This window comes from Mauremys mutica, chromosome 25 (genome assembly GCF_020497125.1).
Source record: "Mauremys mutica isolate MM-2020 ecotype Southern chromosome 25, ASM2049712v1, whole genome shotgun sequence".
Lineage (NCBI taxonomy): Eukaryota > Metazoa > Chordata > Testudines > Geoemydidae > Mauremys > Mauremys mutica.
The window spans coordinates 13502478-13527616 of record NC_059096.1 but is presented as its reverse complement, the minus strand read 5'-3'; the positions used below and the strand labels follow the sequence as shown (position 1 = coordinate 13527616).

Below are 25139 nucleotides of genomic sequence, written 5' to 3'. Positions count from 1 at the left end.
ACCCATTGCCACCATGATCTCCACAGCGCGGCGTACCCTGCTTTGTGAGAGGCCTGCGCCACTCTCCTCACCGCGCTGCCGGAGCCTCCTCGCCCGATTTCTCATCAGCTGGCTGTGGAAGAGGTGGACGATAAGGTGCGAGGAGTTGACAACGGCCATAAGTGCAGCGATGATCGCAGCGGGCTCCATGCTCGCAGTGCTGTGGCATCCGCGCTGTAACCGACCAGAGAAGGGCGCGATCAGATTTCCCGCCGGCGCTTTCAGTGAGGGAGGGCTGTTGTGAGTGACGGTTGAATGATGACAGTTACCCAAAACCGCCCTCGACACATTTTTTCACCCAGCAGGCATTGCGAGCTCTACCCAGCATTCCAATGGGCAGCGGGGAGTGCGGGAACTGTGGGATAGCTTCCCACAGTGCACCGCTTCCAAAGTCGACGCTGGCCCCGTGAATGTGGACTCAGAAGTTCGAATTTGTGTATTTAGTATGGATACACAAATTCGACTTCATAAGGTCGAATCCACAAATTTGACTTAAGTAGATTCGAAATAGTCCTGTAGTGTAGACAAGGCCTAAGCTATCCTCCCCCATAGTGACTGTCCGGTTTAGCTGATGTACATAGCAGAGGGGCATTGCTGGCACATGATGGCATACATTACATTGGTGGACGTGCAAGTGAATGAACCGGTGATGGTGTGGCTGATCTGGTTAGGTCCTGTGATGGTATCACTGGTGTAGATATGTGGGCAGAGTTGGCATCGAGGTTTGTTGCATGGATTGGTTCCTGAGTTAGAGTTACTATGGTGCGGTGTGTGGTTGCTGGTGAGAATATGCTTAAGATTGGTGGGTTGTCTGTGGGCGAGGACTGGCCTGCCTCCCAAGGCCTGTGAAAGCGAAGGATCATTGTCCAGGATGGGTTGTAGATCACTGATGATGCATTGGAAGGGTTTTAGCTGAGGACTGTAAGTGATGGCCAGTGGAGTTCTGTTGGTTTCTTTCTTGGGCTTGTCCCTACATAAAAGGATAAATGGACACAAGTCAGATATTAGGAATGGCAATATACAAAAACCTGTAGGAGAACACTACAACCTCCCTGGACACAGGTTGACTGCACCGTTTGAAGAAGCAGCAAAGAATCCTGTGGCACCTTATAGACTAACAGACGTTTTGCAGCATGAGCTTTCGTGGGTGAATACCCACTTCTTCGGATGCAAGTAGTGGAAATTTCCTGGGGCAGGTATATATAAGCAAGCAAGAAGCAACCTAGAGATTACGAGGTTAGATCAATCAGGGAGGATGAGGCCCTGTTCTAGCAGTTGAAGTGTGAAAACCAAGGGAGGAGAAACTGGTTCTGTAGTTGGCAAGCCATTCACAGTCTTTGTTTAGTCCTGAGCTGATGGTGTCAAATTTGCAGATGAACTGGAGCTCAGCAGTTTCTCTTTGAAGTCTGGTCCTAAAGTTTTTTTGCTGCAGGATGGCCACCTTAAGATCTGCTATTGTGTGGCCAGGGAGGTTGAAGTGTTCTCCTACAGGTTTTTGTATATTGCCATTCCTAATGTCTGATTTGTGTCCATTTATCCTTTTCCTTAGAGACTGTCCAGTTTGGCCGATGTACATAGCAGAGGGGCATTGCTGGCATATGATGGCATATATTACATTGGTGGACGTGCAGGTGAATGAACCGGTGATGGTGTGGCTGATCTGGTTAGGTCCTGTGATGGTGTTGCTGGTGTAGATATGTACATATCTACAATTACAGAACCAGTTTCTCCTCCCTTGGTTTTCACACTTCAACTGCTAGAACAGGGCCTCATCCTCCCTGATTGATCTAACCTCGTTATCTCTAGCTTGCTTCTTGCTTGCTTATATATACCTGCCCCAGGAAATTTCCACTACTTGCATCCGAAGAAGTGGGTATTCACCCACGAAAGCTCATGCTGCAAAACGTCTGTTAGTCTATAAGGTGCCACAGGATTCTTTGCTGCTTTTACAGAACCAGACTAACACGGCTACCCCTCTGACGTTTGAAGAAGAATTTCCTTTTATTTGTTTTAAACCTGCTGCCCATTAATTTCATTTGGTGACCCCTAGTTCTTATATTATGGGAACAAGTAAATAACTTTCCCTTATTCACTTTCTTCACACCACTCATGATTTTATATACCTCTGTCATATCCCCCCTTAGTCTCCTCTTTTCCAAGCTGAAAAGTCATAGCCCCTTTAATCTCTCCTCATATGGGACCCATTCCAACCCCCTAATCATTTTAGTTGCCCTTTTCTGAACCTTTTCTAATGCCAGTATATCTTTTTTGAGATGAGGAGACCACATCTGTACACAGTATTCAAGATGTGGGCGTACCATGGATTTATATAAGGGCAATAAGATATTCTCCGTCTTATTCTCTATCCCTTTTTTAATGATTACTAACATCCCATTTGCTTTTTTGGCTGCTGCTGCACACTTCAGAGAACTATCCACAATGACTCCAAGATCTCTTTCCTGATTAGTTGTAGGTAAATTAGCCCCCATCCTTATAGGGCCCTGGGCTGGGAGCCGGTGGAGTGGGGTGGGCCCAGGTCCCTCTATCCCCTGCTGCCATCCCACACCTGGGGTGGCTGCAGACTCATTCCAGGCCAAGAGGCCTGCACCAGCCATGGTGGGACTATTGTCTGTCCCATCCAGAAGGCTGAGATCTAAAGACTTTGTGCTTTGCCCTGCCCAGAGCTTCCCCATAGACTATTGGTTACTGTCTGCCTGTAGTGAGGCGGAGTGGCCTCTCTCCCCACTTGAGAGTGAGGGACCACTACAGGTGGACATCTGAGTGTTGTCCATTGTCTCCTAGATATTTGAGGCAGGCAGCGATGCCGCCATTGTCAGGGAAGTGGATGAATAGGGAGGAGACAGCCAAGGTGTGACGAAGTGGGACTGTTTTTAATGTTTCCTCTGAATACTGTGTGGGTGCCTCAGTTATGGCCGACCCTGTCGCCTGGCAACGAATGGCCTGGGCCCTTCCCCCCTGCAAGGGGATGCTAAAGGTGTGGGAAAACAAAGAGATCAGGTGGCCTCCTGGCCCAGGAAAGAGACACAGCCCAGAGAGGAGGGGGTTTGGCAGTTTTGGAAGCTGGCTGGGGAATGGAGGGGAGTCCCGATAGGACCCTACCTGGGCGGACTTGCTGTGGGAAGCGCACGGAGGGGCATATGCTGGATGCTCCAAGGTCTGACCCAGGAGGTGAAGCCGTGTGAGTTTCTTGCCCTGGGGACAGTCTGCTCCAAGGGAGAGGAGGCTCCCCAGAGTCCTGCCTGGCTTTGTGGGGAGCAGTTCCAGAGCATCGCCCGGGGGCTCTGTGACACAAGGTGGTGAGGAGGTTTTTCTGAGGGAGGTTGTTAATGTTGCAGAGTTTGTGGAGAAAGTCAGTTGTGTCTTGGAGGAAGCTGGGCTTTTGCTTGGTGAGTGGTTTGAGGATGGTTTCTATGAGTCCTGATATTCCTCTAGTCAGAGTGCTGTGTCCAGATAGGATGGGTCTGCCGGGGCACCCTTGTTTGTGTATCTTGGGGAGCATGTAGAAGGTCTGCGGGGTGGGTTCATGGGGAATGAGTTTGTAGAGTTTCTCCAGGGGTTGTTTGGTGAAGGATTTGATGACACCCTTAAATTCCTGGGTAAACTGTGGTGTGAGGTCTTCTTTGAGTTCCTTGTTGCTGCTGGTGTCAGAGAGTTGTCGATTGGCCTCGTTAACGTAGTCATCACAGTTGAGGCCTACGATGGCGCCCCCTTTGCCTGCTGGTTTGATCACTATCTGGTAGTTAGATTTCAGGGACAGGATAGCTGTCCTCTTAGTGGTGGAGAGATTGTGGTGGATGTGATGTTTGTTAAGGATTCCACAGTCAATTGTTTTCCTGAAGCAATCAATGTAATGATCAACAGTGTGGTTATGTCCAGTCAGATGATTATTTTTTCTTATGATGGTCAGTGGGGATGTGGTAACTGTGAGTGATGTCACTGTTGTGAAAGAATTCTTTGGCAGAAGAATTCTTCTTGTCCTCCACCTGTTTGTCAGGCATCAGGTTCTGTGATGGCGCAGAAGTTCAGTCCCTTCGAGTACATATAATTCAGCTCCACTTGGGAGTAGTCTGGATAAATTGATGATGTCCATGTGTCATGTAGTGTCCATGAGGGGGGTATTGGTGCCATGGTTTCTCCAGGAGATGGTGTTCTGGGGGTTGTGGAATAGTTGTAGTTGGTTCCACTTTTTGTTTTTGTGTCGGGTGGCTGTCATCAGGTTTTTCTGATAGTTGTTCTTGCATTTCTTGCATGATTTCCAGGTGGCCTTCCTGATTTCTTTCTTGCAGTGTGTGAGAGCATGTGATGCTTTCCTGTTTGAGGGGGTCCCTTCTGGAGGCTGTGAGGTGTAGTAAGTGACTCCCGTTTTTCTGAAGTCCGTCTGCAGAGCTGTTCAGCATAATTGGAGATGTAGGTGTGAGCTGAGGGTTATAGATGGTGACACCTCTGAGGATGTTGTTTTGTTTCCTGGATTTGCTTGGGAAGTCGCTGTCACTATTCGGTTACGTTTTCTAGTAGCCCGGGTAAGACAGTGTCAAATCTCGAGGGGCTAACGGATGCTCTCTAGGGCCAGAGGGCTCTTCAGGTGTTTGTTCTCTAGTGAGCCTGCCCCCGGCCAGAGTGATGTGCTGGATTGTGTCCAGTAATCTCAGAATAAAAGGTTAAGTGTGTGGAGACAATATTCCAATGAAATCTTGCAAGCCAATCATTATACAAACACACTGTAATGCTGTTAGAACAGTGTGCTGTTGATATTAACTCTCTTAAAACAGTGAGATTCAAATGAGAAGTTAAACTCACAAGAAATTTCCCTTCCTTGTGGCCTGGGATTTTGACACTCGCACCAACCGTCTTTTTTCCCCAGAAAGGTACCAGGCAGGACTCCATCGAGTTAACTGATGAAAGCGTGTCAATTACAGATCGGTTTATGTCACAAACCAGCTGATTAAGTGCCTGATTAGAAGTGCACCACTGTAAATTGGCATGGAGTGACACAGTCTAGCTCCGATCTGTTTAAATGTAGATGAAAAGTTTCTAAATTAAATACATGGCATGATGGTAATTAGGGAAAATAAAGTGAAGTGTGTCTGCCTAGCCCCCATCAATTCAGCCCTCCCAGACCCCCCACCATCTAGCCAGCCCCCCACCAGTTCTGCCTCTAGCCCCATCTGCCCAGCCCCCAACATCTGTAGCCCACGCAGCCTCACATCTGCTCCTACCGGGGGTCTTCACCCCTGTCTCCCAGGCGGTGGGGGGGGGGGGAACTGCTGTGGGGTCATCCCCCCCAGCTGGGTGTTCCAGGGAGGGTGGGGTATGTAGCCAGCCTTGCTCGCAGGAGGTGGGGGGAGGAGGGAGTGGAGCACCCAATGAGAACAGGCGAGGCTCCTGACGGGAGGGGGCAGGAGGGGACGGCTGACACCCAGCAGCGGGGGCCAAACGGGAGGCCCTTGCAGCCAGACCTGGCCCAGAGCCGTCAACTGAAGAACAATGCAGGAAATGAAATATAGTTAGCAGGGGCCTCAAAATATAGTCTGCAGCCCCTAAAGCCCCTGTGCTAATCCAGACCTGCCCTCAAGGCAGCAGCGCTGGGCTGGAATCCGTCCCCGCTGAGGTCTGTGCCTCCCAGGGGTGGCGAGAAGAGTTTCCCTGCCCCTCTTTTTTGCCCCCCAATGTCACCCCAGGCAGGGCTACGCATGAAGGTGGAAGGGGCCCTTGTAGGGGTGCAGACTATGGCTATTGATTAATCGCATTTAATTCACGAGATTAACTAAAAAAAATTAATAGCAGGTTTCATCGCACTGTTAAACAATAGAATAGCCATTGAAATGTATTATCTATTTTGGATGTTTTTCTACATTTTCATATATATTGTATTCTGTGTTGTAACTGAAATCAAAGTGTATATTATTTTTCTTTATAAATATTTGCACTGTAAAAGATAAACAAAAATAGTATTTTTCAATTCACCTCATACAAGTACTGGAGTGCAATCTCTGTGTCGTGAAAGTGCAACTTACAAATGTAGATTTTTTTTTGGTTACATAACTGCACTCAAAAACAAAGCAATGTAAAACTTCAGCGCCTACAAGTCCACTCAGTCCTACTTCTTGTTCAGCCAGATGCTCAGACAAACAAGTCTGTTTACATTTACAGGAGATAATGGTGCCCGCTTCTTACTTACAATGTCACCAGAAAGTGAGAACAAGCATTTGCATGGCACTTTTGTAGCCGGCATTGCAAGGTATTTATGTGCCAGATATGCTAAACATTCGTATGCCCCATCATGCTTCAGCCACTATTCCAGAGGACACGTTTCCATGCTGATGATGCTCGTTAAAAAAATGTGTTAATTAAATTAGTGACTGAACTCTTTGGGGGGGAATTGTATGTCTCCAGCTCTTTTTTACCCACATTCTGCCATATATTTCAGGTTAGAGCAGTCTCGGATGATGACCCAGCACATGTTGTTCCTTTTAAGAACACTTTTGCTGCAGATTTCACAAAACACAACGAAGGTACCAATGTGAGATTTCTAAAGATAGCTACGGTACTCGACCCAAGATTTAAGCATCTCAAGTGCCTTCCAAAATCTGAGAGGGACAAGGCGTGGAGCATGCTTTCCGAAGTCTTAAAAGAGCAGCACTCCAGTGCCGAAACTACAGAACCCGAACCGACCTTCTGCTGGTGGCACCTGACTCAGATAATGAAAATGAACATGTGTTGGGCTCAGGGCCGGCCTTAGGGAAAATGGCACCTTGGGCGAATTTGTATTGTGGTGCCTCCCCCATCCCCCATCACTTCTGGCCCCTTCGGGCTCCCTGGGCTCCCCCCCCCCCACAATTACCTCTAGGCCCTGCTGCCTCCCCCAGTGTTTAATTTGTATTGCAAGAGATGCCAGAGGCTAGAGCTCAGCCCTGGCACAAATTAAGCCCTGGCAGGGCGGCCTGATACTGGCAGGTGCTGGCCGGGCACCCAGCTCTGAAGGCCACGCCGCCACCAACAGCAGCACAGAAGTCAGGGTGGCCTGGCACATGGTGTGTTGCCACCCTCCTGCGCCGCTGCTGTGGCTTGTGGTGCCTGATGTGGCTCAAGGCTTTGCGCTGTCACACGTGCGCTGCATCTTGCCAGAGCCCACGGCCTCCTGGCTCACCCAGGGACCATTTCAGATTGGGGGTGTGGGGGAAGGAAACTTTAACCATGATTCCAGGGACTACTTAGGCACCTGAAAACTCTAAGGTTTTTGCAGATAATAACTTAGGGATTAGCTGACAGCAGCACTGTATCTAATTGTTATATAAAGAAAGAAAAAATATATACAAATGCCAATTAAAGCCACGTTTATAGTTTATATGTAAATTTAGAACAATCAGGAGATAACACAGCAAAATATTCCCAATCCCAAACCTTGAGGTATCAGTTCTGGAGCTTTACGACAGAGCTCAGAAACACGGATTTGATACTTCGTACACTATTTTTATTAGCGATACATAACAATAAATAAAATCCGCTTAAAATCTGTGTCACTGCCATTATCCACTCTATTGATCTGCTCTATTTAAGTCAATTGTTTTTCACTAAAAACAATTTTACTATATGTGATTAAGGTTTTCTCTCTTTTATTAAGAAAGGTAATTGATTTTTCTAATTATTTTGGCATTTATGTTTACCGATCACAATCCTGTATGTGACTCACTAACGATTGACTCCATCATTGCTATTGGTATCAGCGTTGGAACTGCAGTTATTTTCATGCAAATTTTAAGTTATTTTACAGATATAACTAAAAATACAATTTGAAAATAAGTGACCTTCATGTGCCCAGTGTCTATAGTTATGGGTTTCACTAATATTTTTTAAACTGGCACTGCTAAGGTTAGTACAAGCTAAAGTTACATTCTAGAAGACTACTAGTATTTGATTGTATCACTTTAAATAATGAATGCCAAAGCACAATATGGTAATAACAGTAATAATGATCATTGTTCCAGCCAGGACAGGTTAGGCATTTTAGCTCTCACTACTCAAAGAATTCACCGTAAGCATGAGAGAGAAATAAAATAATGAAATGCACAGACCAGTCAAAACACTAACATAACGGCGTTGTGAAAGAATAAAATGACAGAGCACATATACGCATTGCAGGAAGTACCAACAAGTAACAACAACAAGATAAGTATGTGCTGGGGGGTGAGTGTGAAAGAGACAGCGTGTGTGAGTGTGAGAGAGCGCGCGCTGCCCCTTTAAGAGAGTGGCACTCACCAGCCTGAAGGAAAGCTCCTTCAGACACAGCAGCAGCTGCCCGCAGCTTGGTCCCTCTCTTGGTGAGCCGTGTCCTCACCCCCCTCTGCAGAGATAGGGTACATGGGCGGGGTGGGGGCAGGGAACACCCTGATATCATCGCCACACCCCCTTACAGCTATTGGGAAGCTCCCAGGAGCACTTGGCCAGGGGCGGCTCCAAGGCAGGGGGCAGAGCCGTGGGGCTGCAGACGCCAGCAGAGCAGCAGGGGGAGAGGCACCCCTGCTCCGGAGGTGCTCCGTCTATAAGGGTGCCCTGGGCTTTCACCCAGTTTGCCCCTATGTAAGGTCGGCCCTGGTTGGTCTGCCCTGTTTTGGATCATTATCGAGCAGAACCAGTCATCAGCATGGATGCACGTCCTCTGGAATGGTGGTTGAAGCATGAAGGGGCATATGAATCTTTAGTGCATCTGGCACGTAAATATCTTGCGACACCGGCTACAACAGTGCCATGCGAACACCTGTTCTCACTGTCAGGTGACATTGTAAGGAAGAAGCAGGCAGCATTATCTCCTGCAAATGTAAACAAACTTGTTTGTCTGAGTGATTGGCTGAACAAGAAGTAGGACTGAGTGGACTTGCAGCCTCTAAAATTTTACATTGTTTTATTTTTAATGCAGTTTTTTTATACACAATTCTACATTTGTACATTCAGCTTTCATGATAAAGAGATTGCACTACAGTACTGGTATTAGGTGAATTGAAAATATGATTTCTTTTGTTTTTAACAGTGCAAATACTTGTGATCAAAAATAAATATAAAGTGAGCACTGTACACTTTGTATTCTGTGTTGTAATTAAAATAGACAGCTGCAGCGGCACAGGAGCCAGCAAACAGAGCTGTAAACAGGGGAGTTTGAGTGGGAGTTTACAGCGGGAGTTTGAGGGAAGACTAAGAGAGGCAGGCAGAGGAACACACAGGCTACTGAAGGGAGTGTGCAGTGTTCTAGCAGTGTCTTGGTACTTGTTGGGGGGTTGTTTTGCTGTGGGTGGTGGTGTTTTGGGTTGGTTTGTGTTTCTGCATTTAGGGATGAAGAACAAGAACTATTGTTATAAGCTGGGGAGGCATCAGTTGGAAGTAACAGAGGAGGAGAAGGACCTCGGAGTATTGGTTGATCACAGGATGACTATGAGCCGCCAATGTGATATGGCCGTTAAAAAAGCTAATGAGGTCTTGGGATGCATTAGGCGAGGTATTTCCAGTAGCGATAAGGAGGTGTTAGTACCGTTATACAAGGCACTGGTGAGACCTCATCTGGAATACTGTGTGCAGTTCTGGTCTTCCGTGTTTTAAGAAGGATGAATTCAGACTAGAACAGGTACAGAGAAGGGCTACTAGGATGATCCGAGGAATGGAAAACCTGTCTTATGAAAGGAGACTCAAAGAGCTTGGCTTGTTTAGCCTAACCAAAAGAAGGCTTAGGGGAGATCTGATCACTCTTTATAAATATATCAGAGGAATAAATACCAGGGAGGGAGAGGAATTATTTAAGCTCAGTACCAATGTGGACAAAGAACAAATGGATATAAACTGGCCATCAGGAAGTTTAGACTTGAAATTAGATGAAGGTTTCTAACCATCAGAGGAGTGAAGTTCTGGACCAGCCTTCCAAGGGGAGTAGTGGGGGCAAAAGACATATCTGGCTTCAAGACTAAGCTTGACAAGTTTATGGAGGGGATGGTATGATGGGATAGCCTAATTTTGGCAATTAATTCATCTTTGACTACTAGCGGTAAGTACGCCCAGTGGTCTGTGATGGGATGTTAGATGAGGTGGGATCTGAGTCACTACAGAGAATTCTTTCCTGGGTGCTGGCTGGGTTTAACTGGTCGCCATATTTGGGGTCAGGAAGCAATTTTCCTCCAGGGCAGATTGGCAGAGGCCCTGGGGGTTTTTCACCTTCCTCTGCAGCGTGGGGCACGGGTCACTTGCTGGAGGATTCTCTGCACCTTGACGTCTTTAAACCATGATTTGAGGACTTCAATGGCTCAGGCACAGGAGTGGGTGGGTGAGATTCTGTGGCCTGCGTTGTGCAGGAGGTCAGACTAGATGATCATAATGATCCCTTCTGACCTTAAAGTCTATAATTCTATCATTCTATGAAATCAATATATTTGAAAATGCAGAAACCATCCACAAATATTTAAATAAATGGTATTCTATGATTGTTTAACAGTGCGATTAATCACAATTCATTTTTTGAATCGCTTGACAGCCCTAGTACAAACACGTCACTGCTGGCTCCCACCCTGGCATCGCTTCATAGATCCCAAGGCCAGAAGGGACCATTAGACCAGCTGTTCTGACCTCCTGCACAGCACAGGCCAGAGTCCTGCCCCAAATGATTCCCAGTGCCGAGCGGTTAGAAAAACAGCCAGTCTGGATTTAAAAATTGCAAGTGACGGAGACTCCACCCCCAGCCTGGGTAAATTGGGTTCCAATGGTTAATTAACCGGTGTGGTGAGAATTTCCATCTTATTTCCAGTCAGAATTTGTCTAGCTTCAACTTCCAGCCTTTGGCTGGTGTTACCCCTTTCTGGGCTAGACTGAAAAGCCCATTAGTAAATATTTGTCCTCCACGTCCTCTTGAATGTAAACAGTCACTGCCGGAGGGGATCAACCCCCACCCCCAGCCTTATCCCAAGGCAGAATCCTGCATAGCACTTTGCAGCAGTCAGGGCCAATGGGTCCTGCCATCGTTTGAGAGAGAAGGACTAACAATGGGTTAGATCCAGCAATCCCTGGACAGCCGGAGTGGGAAGAATCTAGTGGGTGATCTAAAGCATTCCCCTCCCCCAGCTAGTGCAGGCCTGTGACCTCCACCTGGGCCCTCTGTGCGCAGCACACGGGCAGCAAATTCTGTGACAGCCACTCCGGCCACTGCGCCATCGGTGCATTCGTGGCCAGGGCAGACCCTTGATTCCTGCAGGAGGTGCACATTGCTAACAGGGAGGTGAGCAGGCCTTGGAACAACCTACCGGGGTATGGGGGATTCTCTGTCCCTGGAACCAGAGGACACTCTGGGCTGGCCGCAGGAACCCCGGCGTTCTGCCCTGTGCTCTTGAGGAGATCAGACATGGGGACCGTTACCGTCCCTTCTGGCTGTAAAACCTCCGGCTCTGTGATTCCCCCCTCCTCGCACGCACACTCCAAACGGGCGCACACGTGGCGCACACACTCCACATGCGGCGCACACATGCAGCACACACACACATGCTACATGCAGGGCACACACATGCCACACATACACACCACAGGGGTACACACACAACACGTGCAGCATACACACACACACACACACACCACATGGGGTGCACACAAGGGGTGCACAGACATCACACGTGGCACACACACACGCCACACGTGGCACACACACACGCCACACGTGGCACACACACAACACACACACACGCCACAGGGGCACACACACACACTCCACAGGGGCACACACACACACTCCACAGGGGCACACACACAACACATGTGGCGCGCACACACACCACACGGGGGGCACACACGGGGTGCACACACACCACACAAGGCACACACACACTCCACCAGGGCGCATACACTCCACAGGAGCACGCACACACCACACGGGGTGCACACACGCCACACAGGGCACTCACACACTCCACCGGGGCACACACACTCCACAGGAGCACGCACACACCACACGGGGGGCGCGCACACACTCCACAGGGGCACACACACTCCACACGCGGGGCACACACTCCACAGGGGCACACAGCTTCAGTGCTCATTGACGTAAAAATTCACAGCCGATTCTGGACAATGACTTTCCGGGGAGAGGATTTGGGTGGTGCTCTCCAATGGCCCAGCCCCACTCCCCAGGCCCAGGCTCCCTGGGGACCGTCCCGGTGAGCCAGGTCACAGCCTCCATCCCTCCACGTGTGCCAGAGAAAGGGGGAGCATCTTGCCGACTTCAGTGGTTCATCTCCCAGCTCCCCCAGCCTGGCCTGCTGCTCTGCTCACCAGCCTGCCCCTGCGGCTCTGCCTGCAAGCTGGGTGCTGGCTCTGGCTCCCCGGCCCCTTGGTTCCTGGCTCCATGGAACAGGGAGGTTATTAGTAGGGGGCCAAATTGACCGCAGGTCTCTCGAGGCCAAGGGAGGTTACCCCAGGGCGGGATCCATGACAGCCAATGGGGTCACCCCAGGTGGGAGCTGGCCTGTTTTCCCTGCCTAACTAATAAGAGAAGGCGAGAGTGGGCTTCCACTGGGGATGTTTCGTGGAAGTCGGCCCTGCTGTGTCCCTCTGGTGAGCACTGTCCGCTCTCCCGGCTCTGCCCGCCTTGGATTGCTGGGTGCAGGGCAAGTGCCCAGCCCAGCTGGGACACTAGTTATTACTCCACAGCTGTGGGTGCTGTTTGGATGAGCAGGCGCCTGTTTACTGGTGGTTGCTCTGTGTCCGGGGGGCTGGAGTCCCTGGCAAAATGGGGAGCTGTGCGCTCTCCCCCTCCCATGAGATCAGTTGCACTCCCGCTGCCAAGTTCTGCACTTGTCTCGCCTGCTTCATAAAATCATGTGAATCCTGGGGCAAGGTGACAGCAGCGTTTGCTAAGTGACTGAAAATAAAAGAGCAAAGAAAACAACCGGGGCCATGTCCATTAGCAGCGTCTCTGCACGCGCTGCTGAGGAGTGGAGTGGCTGGGCAATGTCACAGCTCTGGCCAGGCGGTTCTGCTGTGGCACAGGGCTAGCGATGTGCCACCTGGGGGCTGGCCGATGGGGAGTTCCCCTGGCCTGGAGCCAGTGTCAGATCCATGTCACATACATACATACATGCAAGCCCTGGGGCTGGGCCTGGCGAGGGGGTGGGCCCGCAGCACACGCTGGTGCAGGGATTCTGGGCTGTGCCACAGCCCATAGGCAGGCAGAACGGGTTGCTGTGAGTTACAGCTCCTGGAGCAGCTCAGAATCGCGGGGCCACAAAGGTGGCAGAAAGCCCCTCGACCTCCTTCCCCTCCCCTGGCACTGCTGCCGGGGCACCGGGAGCCGAGTGCGATTTGCAGCGTCTAGGTCTGGTGCTGGCTGGCCTCTACCTTCGCAGCCATGATTTGTTATAGAGTTGTGTCTGCAACACACGCAGCCCCCTGCAGCACTGAGGACCCCAGCCCCACCCTAGCACAGAAGATCCGGCTAGTGAAATGGACGAGCACCTTCCAACAAACCCCACCAGCCCACGTCCTCCGCCCACGCCCAGGGAGATGCACAAAAGGGCAGAAGAATTTGCCCTGCCCCCCCCGTGCCATATTTTGAAAATGATGTTTGGTTTGTGCCCTTGTTTTGACAAATATGCATGATAAATCCTCCCCTCTGGATTCAGAGAGAATACGGGGCAATATTAAGTGTCTGGTTCTCCACTTATATTGATTCTACACTGCTGTAGCCCCACTGATCTCAGTGGATAGTTCAGTGGTTTGAGCATTGACCTGCTAAACCCAGGGTTGTGAATTCAGTTCTTGAAGGGGCCACTTAGGGATCTGGGGCAAAAATCAGTACTTGGTCCTGCTAGTGAAGGCAGGGGGGTGGACTTGATGACCCTTTAGGGTCTGTTCTAGGAGATTGGTATGTCTCCAATTATTATTAGCAGGTGTCATAGGTCTCACCCCCACTTAGAGCTGTTGGGTTCCAATGTGGGGACCTGCCTTGGTTTCCCTCTAAACTAAAATCCTAGTTTAGATCTGGTAAAACTGCCACCACCCAATCAATTACGTGGATTGGGACACAATCCTTCCCCAAAATCCTAGGGGATCCCAAGAGCCCCAAATCCATGGAGTTCTTATACCCAGGAGAAATAAACCATTCCCCCCGCTTCCTCCCCCCTCCCTTTTCCTAGGAGAGACACCGGGATCTAACTACAGAGGGATACCTCTCCCTCCTCTTTCCCTGAGAATCCACCCAAGGAAAGACCAACCAAGTCCTTAATAGAAAAGAATTTATTAAAGAGTAAAAAAGAAAAGTCACTGTCTCTGTAACCAAGATGGAACAATACAGGGTCTAAACTTATCAATCTCTGGAGAGAATCCCCCCTCCCCCTTTCTTTCTCAGTGAAAGCAAAGTAACAGCCAACGGGAATAAAGAATTTCCTTTAGCAAACACACAATTGCAAATGTAGAAATCAAATTATAAGACTAACCCGCCTTTCTAATTAATACTCACTATTAAATAGTAGAAACTACTCCAGGAGAACTTGGAGACATGACTGTCCTCTCTTAGATCCAAAGAGAGCTCTGAGCAAACAAGGAACACAGACAAAGGCTTCCCTCCACAGAGATTTGAAATTAATCTGTCTCTGATTGGTCCTCTGGTCAGGTGGTCATCAGGTACTGCATGTTAACCCTTTACAGGTAAAAGAGACCTTAACCCTTAACTATCTGTTTATGACAGCAGGTTACTCCCCATTCACACCCATGAAATGAGAGCAGAGTCAGGCATCTGAGGCCACATCTTCAAAAGAGCTAAGGGGCAGGTTTCCTCGGAAACTCTGGCCCTGGTTTCTGAGACAGTTTCTCACACACATACACACACACACACACACACCCTCGATTACTTATATTACAGTAGTGCCTAGGCCCAGGGCCCCTCAGGCTGGAGGCTGCACTGGTCCCTGCTCCAAACAGTTTCGAATCTAAACGGGACAGACAAAGGGTGGACGAAAGGAAGACTCATTATCCCCATTTTCCAGGTGGTGACCCCAGGCACAGAGAAATGATCTAGCAAATCCCTTCAGCACATGAATTCAGGGGGACTCTTTAAGCACGTGCTTAAGAGCATTGGATCCAGGCCTCAGGACCAGGTTCACAAAGATTTTTCAGCAACTAAAAGTGACGCCAGCACCTACTGAGACTGATCAAAGTACCTAAGCTGGTTAGGTGCCTGTGTCCCATTGATGTCTATGGGAGTTAGGTGCCTAACCTGCTTACGTGTTTTTGTAAACCCCACTAGATGCCTGTCTGCATGTAGGTGCCTGAAGACCCTTAAAAATCTGGCCCTGAGTGACGTGGCCAAGGTCATTGGGGGAATACGTGGCAGAGTCCCCCCGGACGGCCTGAAGCACAAAACCATCTGTCCAGCTTCTGCCAAGTTCCTGCATACATACATACATACATACATACAGTCTCCTGTCTGCAAACAATCTCTCACGCCCAACAGAGAATCGTTCCGAGGGTAATTGGACGAGCTCTCCTTGAGGCGCTAGACTATGGGAACAGTGCTGGGGTTTTTTTTAAACGATGTCTTTCTATAGGAAGTTTAAACAGGTTTAAAATCCAGCCATGAAATATCAGAGACAAAACATAGTGATTACAACAGTGAGCTTCTGTTCAGCGGAAGGATGCACAGCAGCATTCTCACTGGAGCTCTCTGGTTAACAGGGTGTTACCATGTTAGAGAGTGAGCATCTTCATGTTCCCCATTACAGGTAGTTCCTGGTAGTTTTATTCAATCGATTGATATCCCTGATTACACATCTTTTAGCAAACCAGACATGTCTATTGTGCAGGGTGGCTACAGGAGAGTGATCGAAGGGAGATATATTAGCCCCAGGTTAAGCAGGTCCCCTTTCCCTGGGTAAGGTAACAGGGAAGGTTCCAGAACAATCAGGAACTTTCTGGAAACAATTAAGGCAGACAGGCTGATTAGAACACCTGCAGCCAATCAAGAAGCTGCTAGAATCAATGAAGGCAGGCTAATCAGGGCACCTGGGTTTAAAAGGGAGGTCACTTCAGTTTGTGGTGCACATGTGAGAAGCTGGGAGCAAGATGCACAAGGAGCTGAGAGGGAGAGGATGTGCTGTTGGAGGACTGAGGAGTACAAGCATTATCAGACACCAGGAGGAAGGTCCAGTGGTGAGGATACAGAAGGTGTTGGGAGGAGGCCATGGGAAGTAGCCCAGGGAGGTGTAGCTGTCATGCAGCTGTTACAGGAGGCACTATAGACAGCTGCAATCCACAGGGCCCTGGGCTGGAACCCGGGGTAGAGGGTGGGCCCGGGTTCCCCCCAAACCTCCCAACTCCTGATCCGACACAGGAAGATCTCTGAGGCTAGCAAAATCCACCAATAAGCGCAGGACCCACCAAGGTAGAGGAGGAACTTTGTCACACTATCAAATGTTAATATTTAAAAAATGTGGACAGGTGGGCGGGGTTCTTTGCAAGTGTGAATGCAAACAAATCTCTATCTAAGTATCTGTCTGTTTTGCTGGGAACATAATTGGTGCATTAATTTTTCCATATAACACCCACCTCCCGTATTATTTGAATCATTGTGGTTGAGCTATTTTTCTTTTTCCAAGGGAGGCTCTCAGTAGCTGAGCAGCTACTAGCAGATGAGAGATTAATTCTTCATTTCCTCTTGTGTGATCATTTCCACTGGGAAGCCGCAGAAGCATCACCAAAGGGTCATCTGGTAATCAATATCCAACAATTACAGATTGCATCCCGGTGCTCTTTAATGACTGGCCACAATAAATGTATAAAATCTCATCTATCTGTCTAATCACCTGCCAGGAGTGAAGTGCCACTGAATCATTATCTTAAAGAAATTTTCTCTCTTTGTGCTACAGACTGCGGTTGCTGGTCCTCTTTTCCAAATCAAGCCCCATTCTTTTGGGATAATTTGTCTGTCCAGTTCCTTTTCCCCATGTGTCGTATTTGGACATTTTTTGTTAGGAAAATTGTCTGCAAGGACTGATATAAATTCGTTATCATTTGATTTGTTTTCTAACTGACCAGTTGCGATTGCTTCGGGTAAAGTCAGCTTTCTGTATAAAACAGCTTTTCTAGAAAGTTGAGAAAGTTGAGAAACTTTAAAGTACCGGTGCCATGGGAGAGTGAGCCAATTAAAGGTAGTATTGATCTCTAAATAAGTTAGAAGAGTTTCTTTACTGAATAGCTGGCCACCCATTTGTATTCTATAGCTTTCCTAGACTTTAAAGCTCTCTGGTTTGTGATTTGGGTTAAGATCTGGCTTGTTTGCAGTGGTTGTTATCGGCAAAGGAAAAGAACGTATTTTGTCTCTAGTTCTATCCTAAGCCCATAGAGTAGCCTTTGCTAAAGGAGATGTAGACATTTCTGGAGGGCATGATTTTTAATTAATCCATGGTAGCCTAGCAATGTTTACACTGCCACAATCCCCTTGTTCAATAAAGACCAAGTGTTTGATTGGGCTAGAGCACTACTGCGTTGAGCTGGCTGGCTTGATAGTACCACAAAATATTTGGAACTGCTAGTCCACCCTACTCGATAGGTCGGTACAAAGTATATACAGTCACTCTTGGTCTTTTCTTATTCCACATAAATTCTAACAACATTCTCTGTATTCCTGCTAGGATTGGATCTGGGATGGCTACAAAAGATTTTAAATCAAGAAAGATGGAACAAAACGTTCATTTTGATCATGGCGATGCATCCTAACCGAGAAACTGCATGCTGCCCCCAGCACTCCCAAGCTCTTTTCATTTGCTGATGCAGTAGTTTGACATTTAGATCATAGGACCTTTTATGTAGTTGAAAACTGTTCTCATGTCCCCTCTCAGTCTTCTCTTCTCCAGACTAAACAAACCCAATTTTTTCAATCTTCCCTCATAGCTCATGTTTTCTAGACCTTTAATCATTTTTGTTGCTCTTCTCTGGACTTTCTCCAATTTGTCCACATCTTTCCTGAAATGTGGCACAATACTACAGTTGAGGCCTAATCAGCACGGAGTACAGCGGAAGAATTACTGCTCGTGTCTTGCTTACAACACTCCTGCTAATACATCTGTCACGGAGTCTCCGGTGATGCTCTGGAACTGCTCCCCACAAAGCCAGTCAGGACTTTGGGGAGCCTTCTCTCCAGGGCTGGTGCAAGGATGTTTTGCGCCCTAGGCGAAACTTCCACCTTGCACCCTCCCCGAGCCCCTGCCCTGAGGTGCCCCCTCCCGCGGCAGCTCCCCCCCTCCACCCTGAGGCGCCCCCCCATGGCAGCTCCCCACCCTCCACCCTGAGCCCCCCCGCCCCAGCTCACCCCTGCTCCGCCTCCTCCCTGAGCTCATCGCTGCTTCACTTCTCCCGCCTCCCAGGCTTGCGGTGCCAATCAGCTTAGGTGCCGCAAGCCTGGGAGGCGGGAGAAATGAAGCAGCCACAGCGTGCTCGGGGAGGAGGTGGGGCAGGGGTGAGCTGGGGCGGGGAGTTCCCCTGCGTGCTGCCCCGCCCCCGCCCTTAATTGCTGCAGGCGGCCCTCCCCGCACTCCCCTACCCCAGCTCCCTCCTCCTAAATGCTGGCGGCGACCAGGACAGCTGAAGATCCAGCCACTGCGGTTGCTGCCGAAGAAAATGCCGCCCCCCACAAATCCTAGTGCCCTAGGCGACCGCCTAGGTCGCCTAAATGGTTGCACCGGCCCTGCTTCTCTCCCTCGGAGCAGACTGTCTCCAGGGCAAGAAGATCACACGGCTTCACCTCCTGGGTCTGACCTTGGAGCATTCAGCCTATGCCCCTCCGTGCGCTTCCCACAGCAAGTCCCCCCAGGCAGGGTCCTGGGGAAGCCAGAGGGTCCTGCACCCCCACTTCGCAGTCAGACGTGACTCTTAGCCAGCCAGTAAAACAGAGGTTTATTTAGATGACAGGAACACAGTCCAAAACAGGTCTTGCCGGTACAGACAACAGGACCCCCTTTAGTTAGGTCCATCTGGGGCCCCCAGGGAGGCCACAGCCCCGTTGGGAAGCCCAAGCCCTGTCGGGGCCCCTCTCCATTTCCCAGCCAGTTCCCAACCTGAAACTGCCTCCAGCCTCTCACTCAGCCTCCCCCTGGCTCCTCCCCCAGCCTTTGTCCAGTTTCCGGGCAGAGGTGTCACCTGGCCTCCACCCCCCTCCTGTGTTCTGAGGTTACATGCTCAGGTATCCTCCCTTTCCCAAGGCAGTCCCAGCCCAACTCCCCTGCAACCTTCCCAGGTCAATACTTCCCACGCAGCATTCACATAACACAGCCAGAACATTCCCACTTCGACACAACATCCCAGAATGATGTCTGCTTTTTTTGGGACAGCGTTACACGGTTGACTCATATTTAGCTTGTGATCCACTATGACCCCCAGATCCCTTTTCCCCAGTGCTCCTTCCTAGGCAGTCATTTCCCATTTTGTATGTGTGCAGCTGGTTGTTTCTTCCTCCGTGGAGTACTTTGCATTTGTCCTTATTGAATTTCATCCTGTTTACTTCAGACCATTTCTTCAATTTGTCCAGCTCATTTTGAATTTTAATCCTGTTGTCCAAAGCACTTGCAACCCCTCCCAGCTTGGTATTGTCAGCAAACTTTATACGTGTGCTCTCTATGCCATTATCTAAGTCATTGCTGAAGATATTAAACAGAACTGACCTCAGAACTGATCCCTGCAGGACCCCATTCAATATGTCCTTCCAGCTTAACTGTGAACCACTGATAACTACTCTCTGGGTACAGTTTTCCAACCAGTCATGCACCCACCTTATAGTAGCTCCATCTCAGGTTTTTTCCCCTAGTTTGCTTATGAGAAGATCAAGTGAAACAGTATCAAAAGTGTTACTAAAGTCAAGATATACCACGTCTGCTGCTTCCCCCCATCCACGAGGTTTGTTACCTTGTCAAAGAAAGATATTGGGTTGGTTTGACACAATTTGTTCTTGACAAATCCATGCTGACTCTTATTTATCACCTTATTATCTTCTAGGTGTTTGCAAATTGATTGCTTTATTATTTGCTCCATTATCTTTCCGGGTACAGAAGTTAAGCTGACTGGTCTGTAATTCCCCAGGTTGTCCTTATTTCTCTTTTTAGAGATTGGCACGATATTTGCCATTTTCCAGTCTTCTGGATTCTCTCCCGTCTTCCAGGACTTTTAAAAAATAAACACTAATGGCTCAGATATCTCCTCAGTCAGCTCCTTGAGTATTCGTCTAGAATGTATTCCATCAAGCCCTGGTGACTTAAAGACATTTAACTTATCTAAGTAATTTTTAACTTGTTCTTTCCCTATTTTAGCCTCTGATCCTACCTCCTTTTCACTCGCATTCACTATGTTAGACGTCCGATCGCTTCTAGCCTTTTTGGTGAAAACTGAAACAAAAAAAGGCATTTAGTACTTCTGCCATTTCCACATTTTCTGTATTGTTCCCCCCGCTCCCCAGCTTTGAATAACATGGTGTCCTTGGTCTTCCTCTGACTTCTAATGTATTTGTAGGAGGTTTTCTTGTTGCCCTTTATGTCTCTAGTTAGTTTAATCTTGTTTTGTGCCTTGGCCTTTCTAATTTTGTCCCTTCATACTTGTGTTATTTGTTTATATCCATCCTTTGTAATTTGACCTAGTTTCCACTTTTTGTAGGATTTTGATTTTCAGATCATTGAAGATCTCCTGGTTAAGCCGGGTGGTCTCTTGCCACACTTCCTATCTTTCCTACGGAATGGGATAGTTTCCTCTTGTGCCCTTAGTAATGTCTCTGAAAAACTGCCAACTCTCTTGAACTGTTTTTCTCCTTAGACTTGCTTCCCATGGGATCTTACCTACCAACTCCCTGAGTTTGCTAACGTCTGCCGTCTTGAAATCCATTATCTTTATTGTGCTGTTTTTCCTCCTACAATTCCTTAGAATCATGAATTCTAGCATTGTGTGATCCCTTTCACCCAAGCTGCCTTCCACTTTCAAATTCTCAACCAGTTCCTCCCTATTTGTCAAAATCAAATCTAGACCAGCTTTCTCCACCTTCTGAAATAAAAAATTGTCTCCAATACATTCCAAGAAGTTGTTGGATAATCTGTGCCCTGCTGTGTTATTTTTCCCAACAGATGTCTGGGTAGTTGAAGTCCCCCATCACCACCAAGTCCTGTGCTTGTGATGATTTTGTTAGTTTTTTTAAAAAAAGCTTCCTCCACCTCTTCTTTCTGGTCAGGTGGTCTGTTGTAGACCCCTACCATGACATCACCCTTGTTTTTTACCCCTTTTATCCTTACCCAGAGACTTTTAACAAGTCTGTCTCCTATTCCCATCTCAATCTCAGTCCAAGTGTTTATATTTTTAATACATAAGGCAACACATCCTCCTGTTGTTCCCTGTCTGTCCTTCCTGAGCAAGCTGTACCCTTGTATACCAATATTCCAGTCATGCGTATTATCCCACCAAGTCTCTGTGATGCCAACTACATCATTGTTGAGTTTATTTACTAGCATTTCAAGTTCTTCCTGCTTATTCCCCATACTTCTCGCATTAGTATACAGACATTTCTTCGAATTACTTCAAAGTATCTGTTTCTTCTCACTCTGTTTTCTAGATCAGCCAGTTGAAGCTACACCCCTCTCTCTCTGGTCCATGAGTGCCATGTGGCTCTGCAGCTCTGTCTTCCTCTCGCTTGCTTCTCTTAGGCCAGTCTCTACAGGCTCAGCGACACGTTCTTCCAAGTCCGTAACTTCCTTCGTTACTGCTCAAAGCGTGGTTGTCAGATCCTCTCTCATGACCATAAACTCCGACATCACTCTCCACTGTCTGCTAGCCTTTGGTAGCCATTTGGTTTTCTGCAGCCCTGGCATTTCTGCCTGATTTGCTTGCCATATGTTCACTTGGTCTCTTCCATCTCCTCGCTGCGAGCTGGAAACACTCGTTTGAGTGAAAGATCGTTTTCAATTTTCCAATTTTTTGGAGACTGCAATTCTGTGCTCAGGTTTTTGGGGCACTTACTAGGTTTCAGGGGGGTCAATCATGGACGGTGGGTATCAAAGGCCTGGCCAGGCTAAGGCTCCCCTGACCCAGGCCATGGCCCCGTCCAATCTCTGTCCTGAGGCCCTGCCCTCCTTCGCTGTCCACCCTTAAGCTGGTGGAGGGTGCTCAGCTCCAGCCTCCAGCCTGGAGTTTGGGCCTGCTGGCGGCACGGGGTGGCACTCGGCCAGGCCGGCCTGGGGTGGGGGTGTGTGTGTCAGGCCAGTGGCCCAGGGTGGCCCAGGGGCTAGGCCGGCTCTTGGGAGGGCCGGCCAGCCAGCATGGCTGGAGTGGGCAGGCTGGAGCTCCTCTGGCCCTGAAGGGAGGGTCTCCAGGCACCTCTGGTCACGGGAGGGGGCCTTGGGGCTCCAGCATACAGGAGGCAGGGCCTTAGGCAGAAAGGGCAAGGCCATTAGGCTAACATCCCCAAAGGGGGGTTCACCTGCCACCCATGGGGTCGCTGGAGGCAGATTACTTTGCTATCCCCTCAGAGCTCAGACTTCAGGCAGCCATGTTAGTCGGGCCCCTGCTGGTCTCCAGTGCTGCTGGGTTTTTTAATTCCTGAAAATTATCCTCACTTTTATTTTGGTCCACTCCTAGAAATGGCGTCCCCTCTTCCCCCCTCTCCTCCCTCCCCCCCCCAAAAAAGTGCTAAGCTGTACGGCGCTATGAGAACTAGGGCCTGAGGCTATTCGGGCCAAGCTATAGCACAAAGGTTTTTATTTATCAATGAGCCAAGGTTGCTGCCTGTGCTTCTCCCATGGTATTAACCTCGTATTACAGGGATACATTCCCAGCCTTCCTGCTGGACTTAGTGTGGGAATAAATGTTATTTCTACATGGAGCTTCTCTGAGACCAAAATGGTTGTGCCCCAGACTGGGACTCAGAAGTTTTCTGCTCTGCTACAGACTCGCCCTGGGAGCTGGGGCAGCTCCTGAGGGGCCAGACTTTCAAAACAGTTGGTAGCCAACATGAAAATGTGGCTCAGTCTCCATCCATCACAGTGATGGCTGATGGTCCATCCTGGGCCTTGCATGCCGTTGTTAGCCTGCAGGCTGGGTGGATCCGGGACTGGCTCTAGGCAAGCCTATGGGCTGGGCCCTGCTCTGGGCTGAGTCCCCTAGGAGTTCCTGGAACAATCACCCGAGCGGCCGAGCTGTGAGCTGTCCGGCTGGGCCTGTCTCGCCGAAAGCCTTCCCTCGGCGGGGCTGGGCTCTTGGCAGGGGAGGCGATGCCCTTGTACCCCTCCGGCGCTGGCAGCTCTGCTCCATGGACTCAGAACAGGCTCTGTCGGGTGCCAGGGGGGTCCCTGCACCCTCAGCACAGACCTCATGATGCCGCTCCCGTCTGCGCCAGAGTCACGCTGCACTCAGAGCCATGGCACCTCCAGAAACGTCTGCCTTCGCCGCACCTCCCTCAGCACCGTTCTCTTCTCCCTCCCAGATTACAACCTGCCCCTTCCCCTGCTGCCTCACCTTGCCCATCATGGCTCCTTCCCCTGCTCTTCTAAGGCCTCTTTTCCTTTCTTCTTCACCTCTTCCCCTTCCCCGTCCTGCCTTTCCTCTCGTCGCCTCTGCTCGCTCTGCTCCAGCGGCTGCTTTTTTTTTCTTTCTTTCTTTCCCTCCCCTTGCCAGTGTCATAGATTCCAAGGCCAGATCAGCTGGGCTGACCTGTAGGACCCAGGCTGTAGAGCCGCCCCAAAGCAACCCCTGGAGCAGATCTCTTAGAAAAACATCCAGGCTTGAGTTTAACATTGTCAGCAGTGGAGAATCCGCCCCGACCCCCAGGAAGCGGTTCCGCTGGTCGCCAGTTCTCCGGCTCCATTCCTTCCTGAGCCCGGCTCCGGCCGCGTGTCTCCAGCTCCCGTTAGCGTCCCTGTGATGTGCCCCCGCCGCAGCCTAGCAGGGGGAATGTGAGAGGGCAGGGCTGGGGGACGCTGTGCTGGCTCGTGGTGATTGGTACGACACAGCTCCCTCCCCCCGGGACGGGGGCTGGCCGTGGGGCGAGGGATGACCGCACTCTCGCTCCTCCCCCAGGTGCGGGCCAGCGCCATCGCGCAGGACGCTGACCAGAACTACGACTACGCCAGCAACAGCGTCATCCTGCACCTGGATGCCGGCGACGAGGTCTTCATCAAACTGGACGGCGGCAAGGCGCACGGGGGCAACAACAACAAATACAGCACGTTCTCGGGCTTCATCATCTACTCGGACTGAGCTGCCGCCCGCTCGCCCTCGCCAAGCAGACTGGGAAGGTTCCCCGGGGCGGGGCCCATCCCCTGGCCACGGCCTCCCTGCCACACGGAGCGCGGGGGAGGGCACCCGGCTGCCGCCAGTGAGACTCTGACATCTGCCCCTTTCGCTTCCCTGCTTTCCTCCCCCAACAACTACGCGGCCCCTGTGAACCCCGTCTCCCCCCCTCGACAGCCCCATGGCCCCTGTGAGCCCTGTCTCCCCCACAACAGCCCCATGAGCCCTGTCACAACCCCGACCGCCCCGTGAGCCCTGTCTCCCCCACCGACAGCCCCGTGGCTCCCATGAGCCCCGTTTCACCCCCCAACGGCCCCGTGGCCCCATCTTCCCCCCCGATGGCCCCGTGGCCCCCGTGAGCCCCATCTTCCCCCCCCCATGGCCCCCGTGAGCCCTGTCTCCCCCGCCGACAGCCCCGTGGCCCCCGTGAGCTCCGTCTCACCCCCGATGGCCCCGTGAGCCCCGTCTCCCCCCCGACAGCCCCTTGAGCCCCGTCTCAACCCTGATGGCCCCAGGGCCCCTGTGAGCCCCATCTCCCCCCCCAACAGCCCTGCGGACCCCCATGAGCCCCGTCTCCCCCTACAACGCCTCTGCGGCCCCTGTGAGCCTCGTCTCATCCCCCGACAGCCCCACGGCCCCCGTGAGCCCTGTGTCCCCCCTAGACTGCCACGTGAACCCCCGTGAGCCCCATCTTCCCCCCAACAACCCCGCGGCCCCCATGAGCCCCGTCTCACCCCCCACGGCCCCCGTGAGCCCCATGTCCCCCCTAGACTGCCATGTGAACCCTCGTGAGCCCCGTCTCAACCCTGATG

At 50.3% G+C, this 25139-nt stretch overlaps 1 protein-coding gene across 1 annotated transcript in view; it reads left to right on the top strand.

Moving 5' to 3' along the window:
• C1QL1 (complement C1q like 1) overlaps positions 1–24491 on the top strand; it is a 72202-nt gene extending 47711 nt beyond the window's left edge. The window contains exon 2 of the mRNA XM_044999765.1: positions 24115–24491. Within this exon, the coding sequence (XP_044855700.1) occupies positions 24115–24294 (180 nt within the window). The 3' untranslated portion in view covers positions 24295–24491. The remainder of the gene's footprint in view (positions 1–24114) is intronic.
• The last annotated feature ends 648 nt before the right edge of the window (positions 24492–25139 follow it).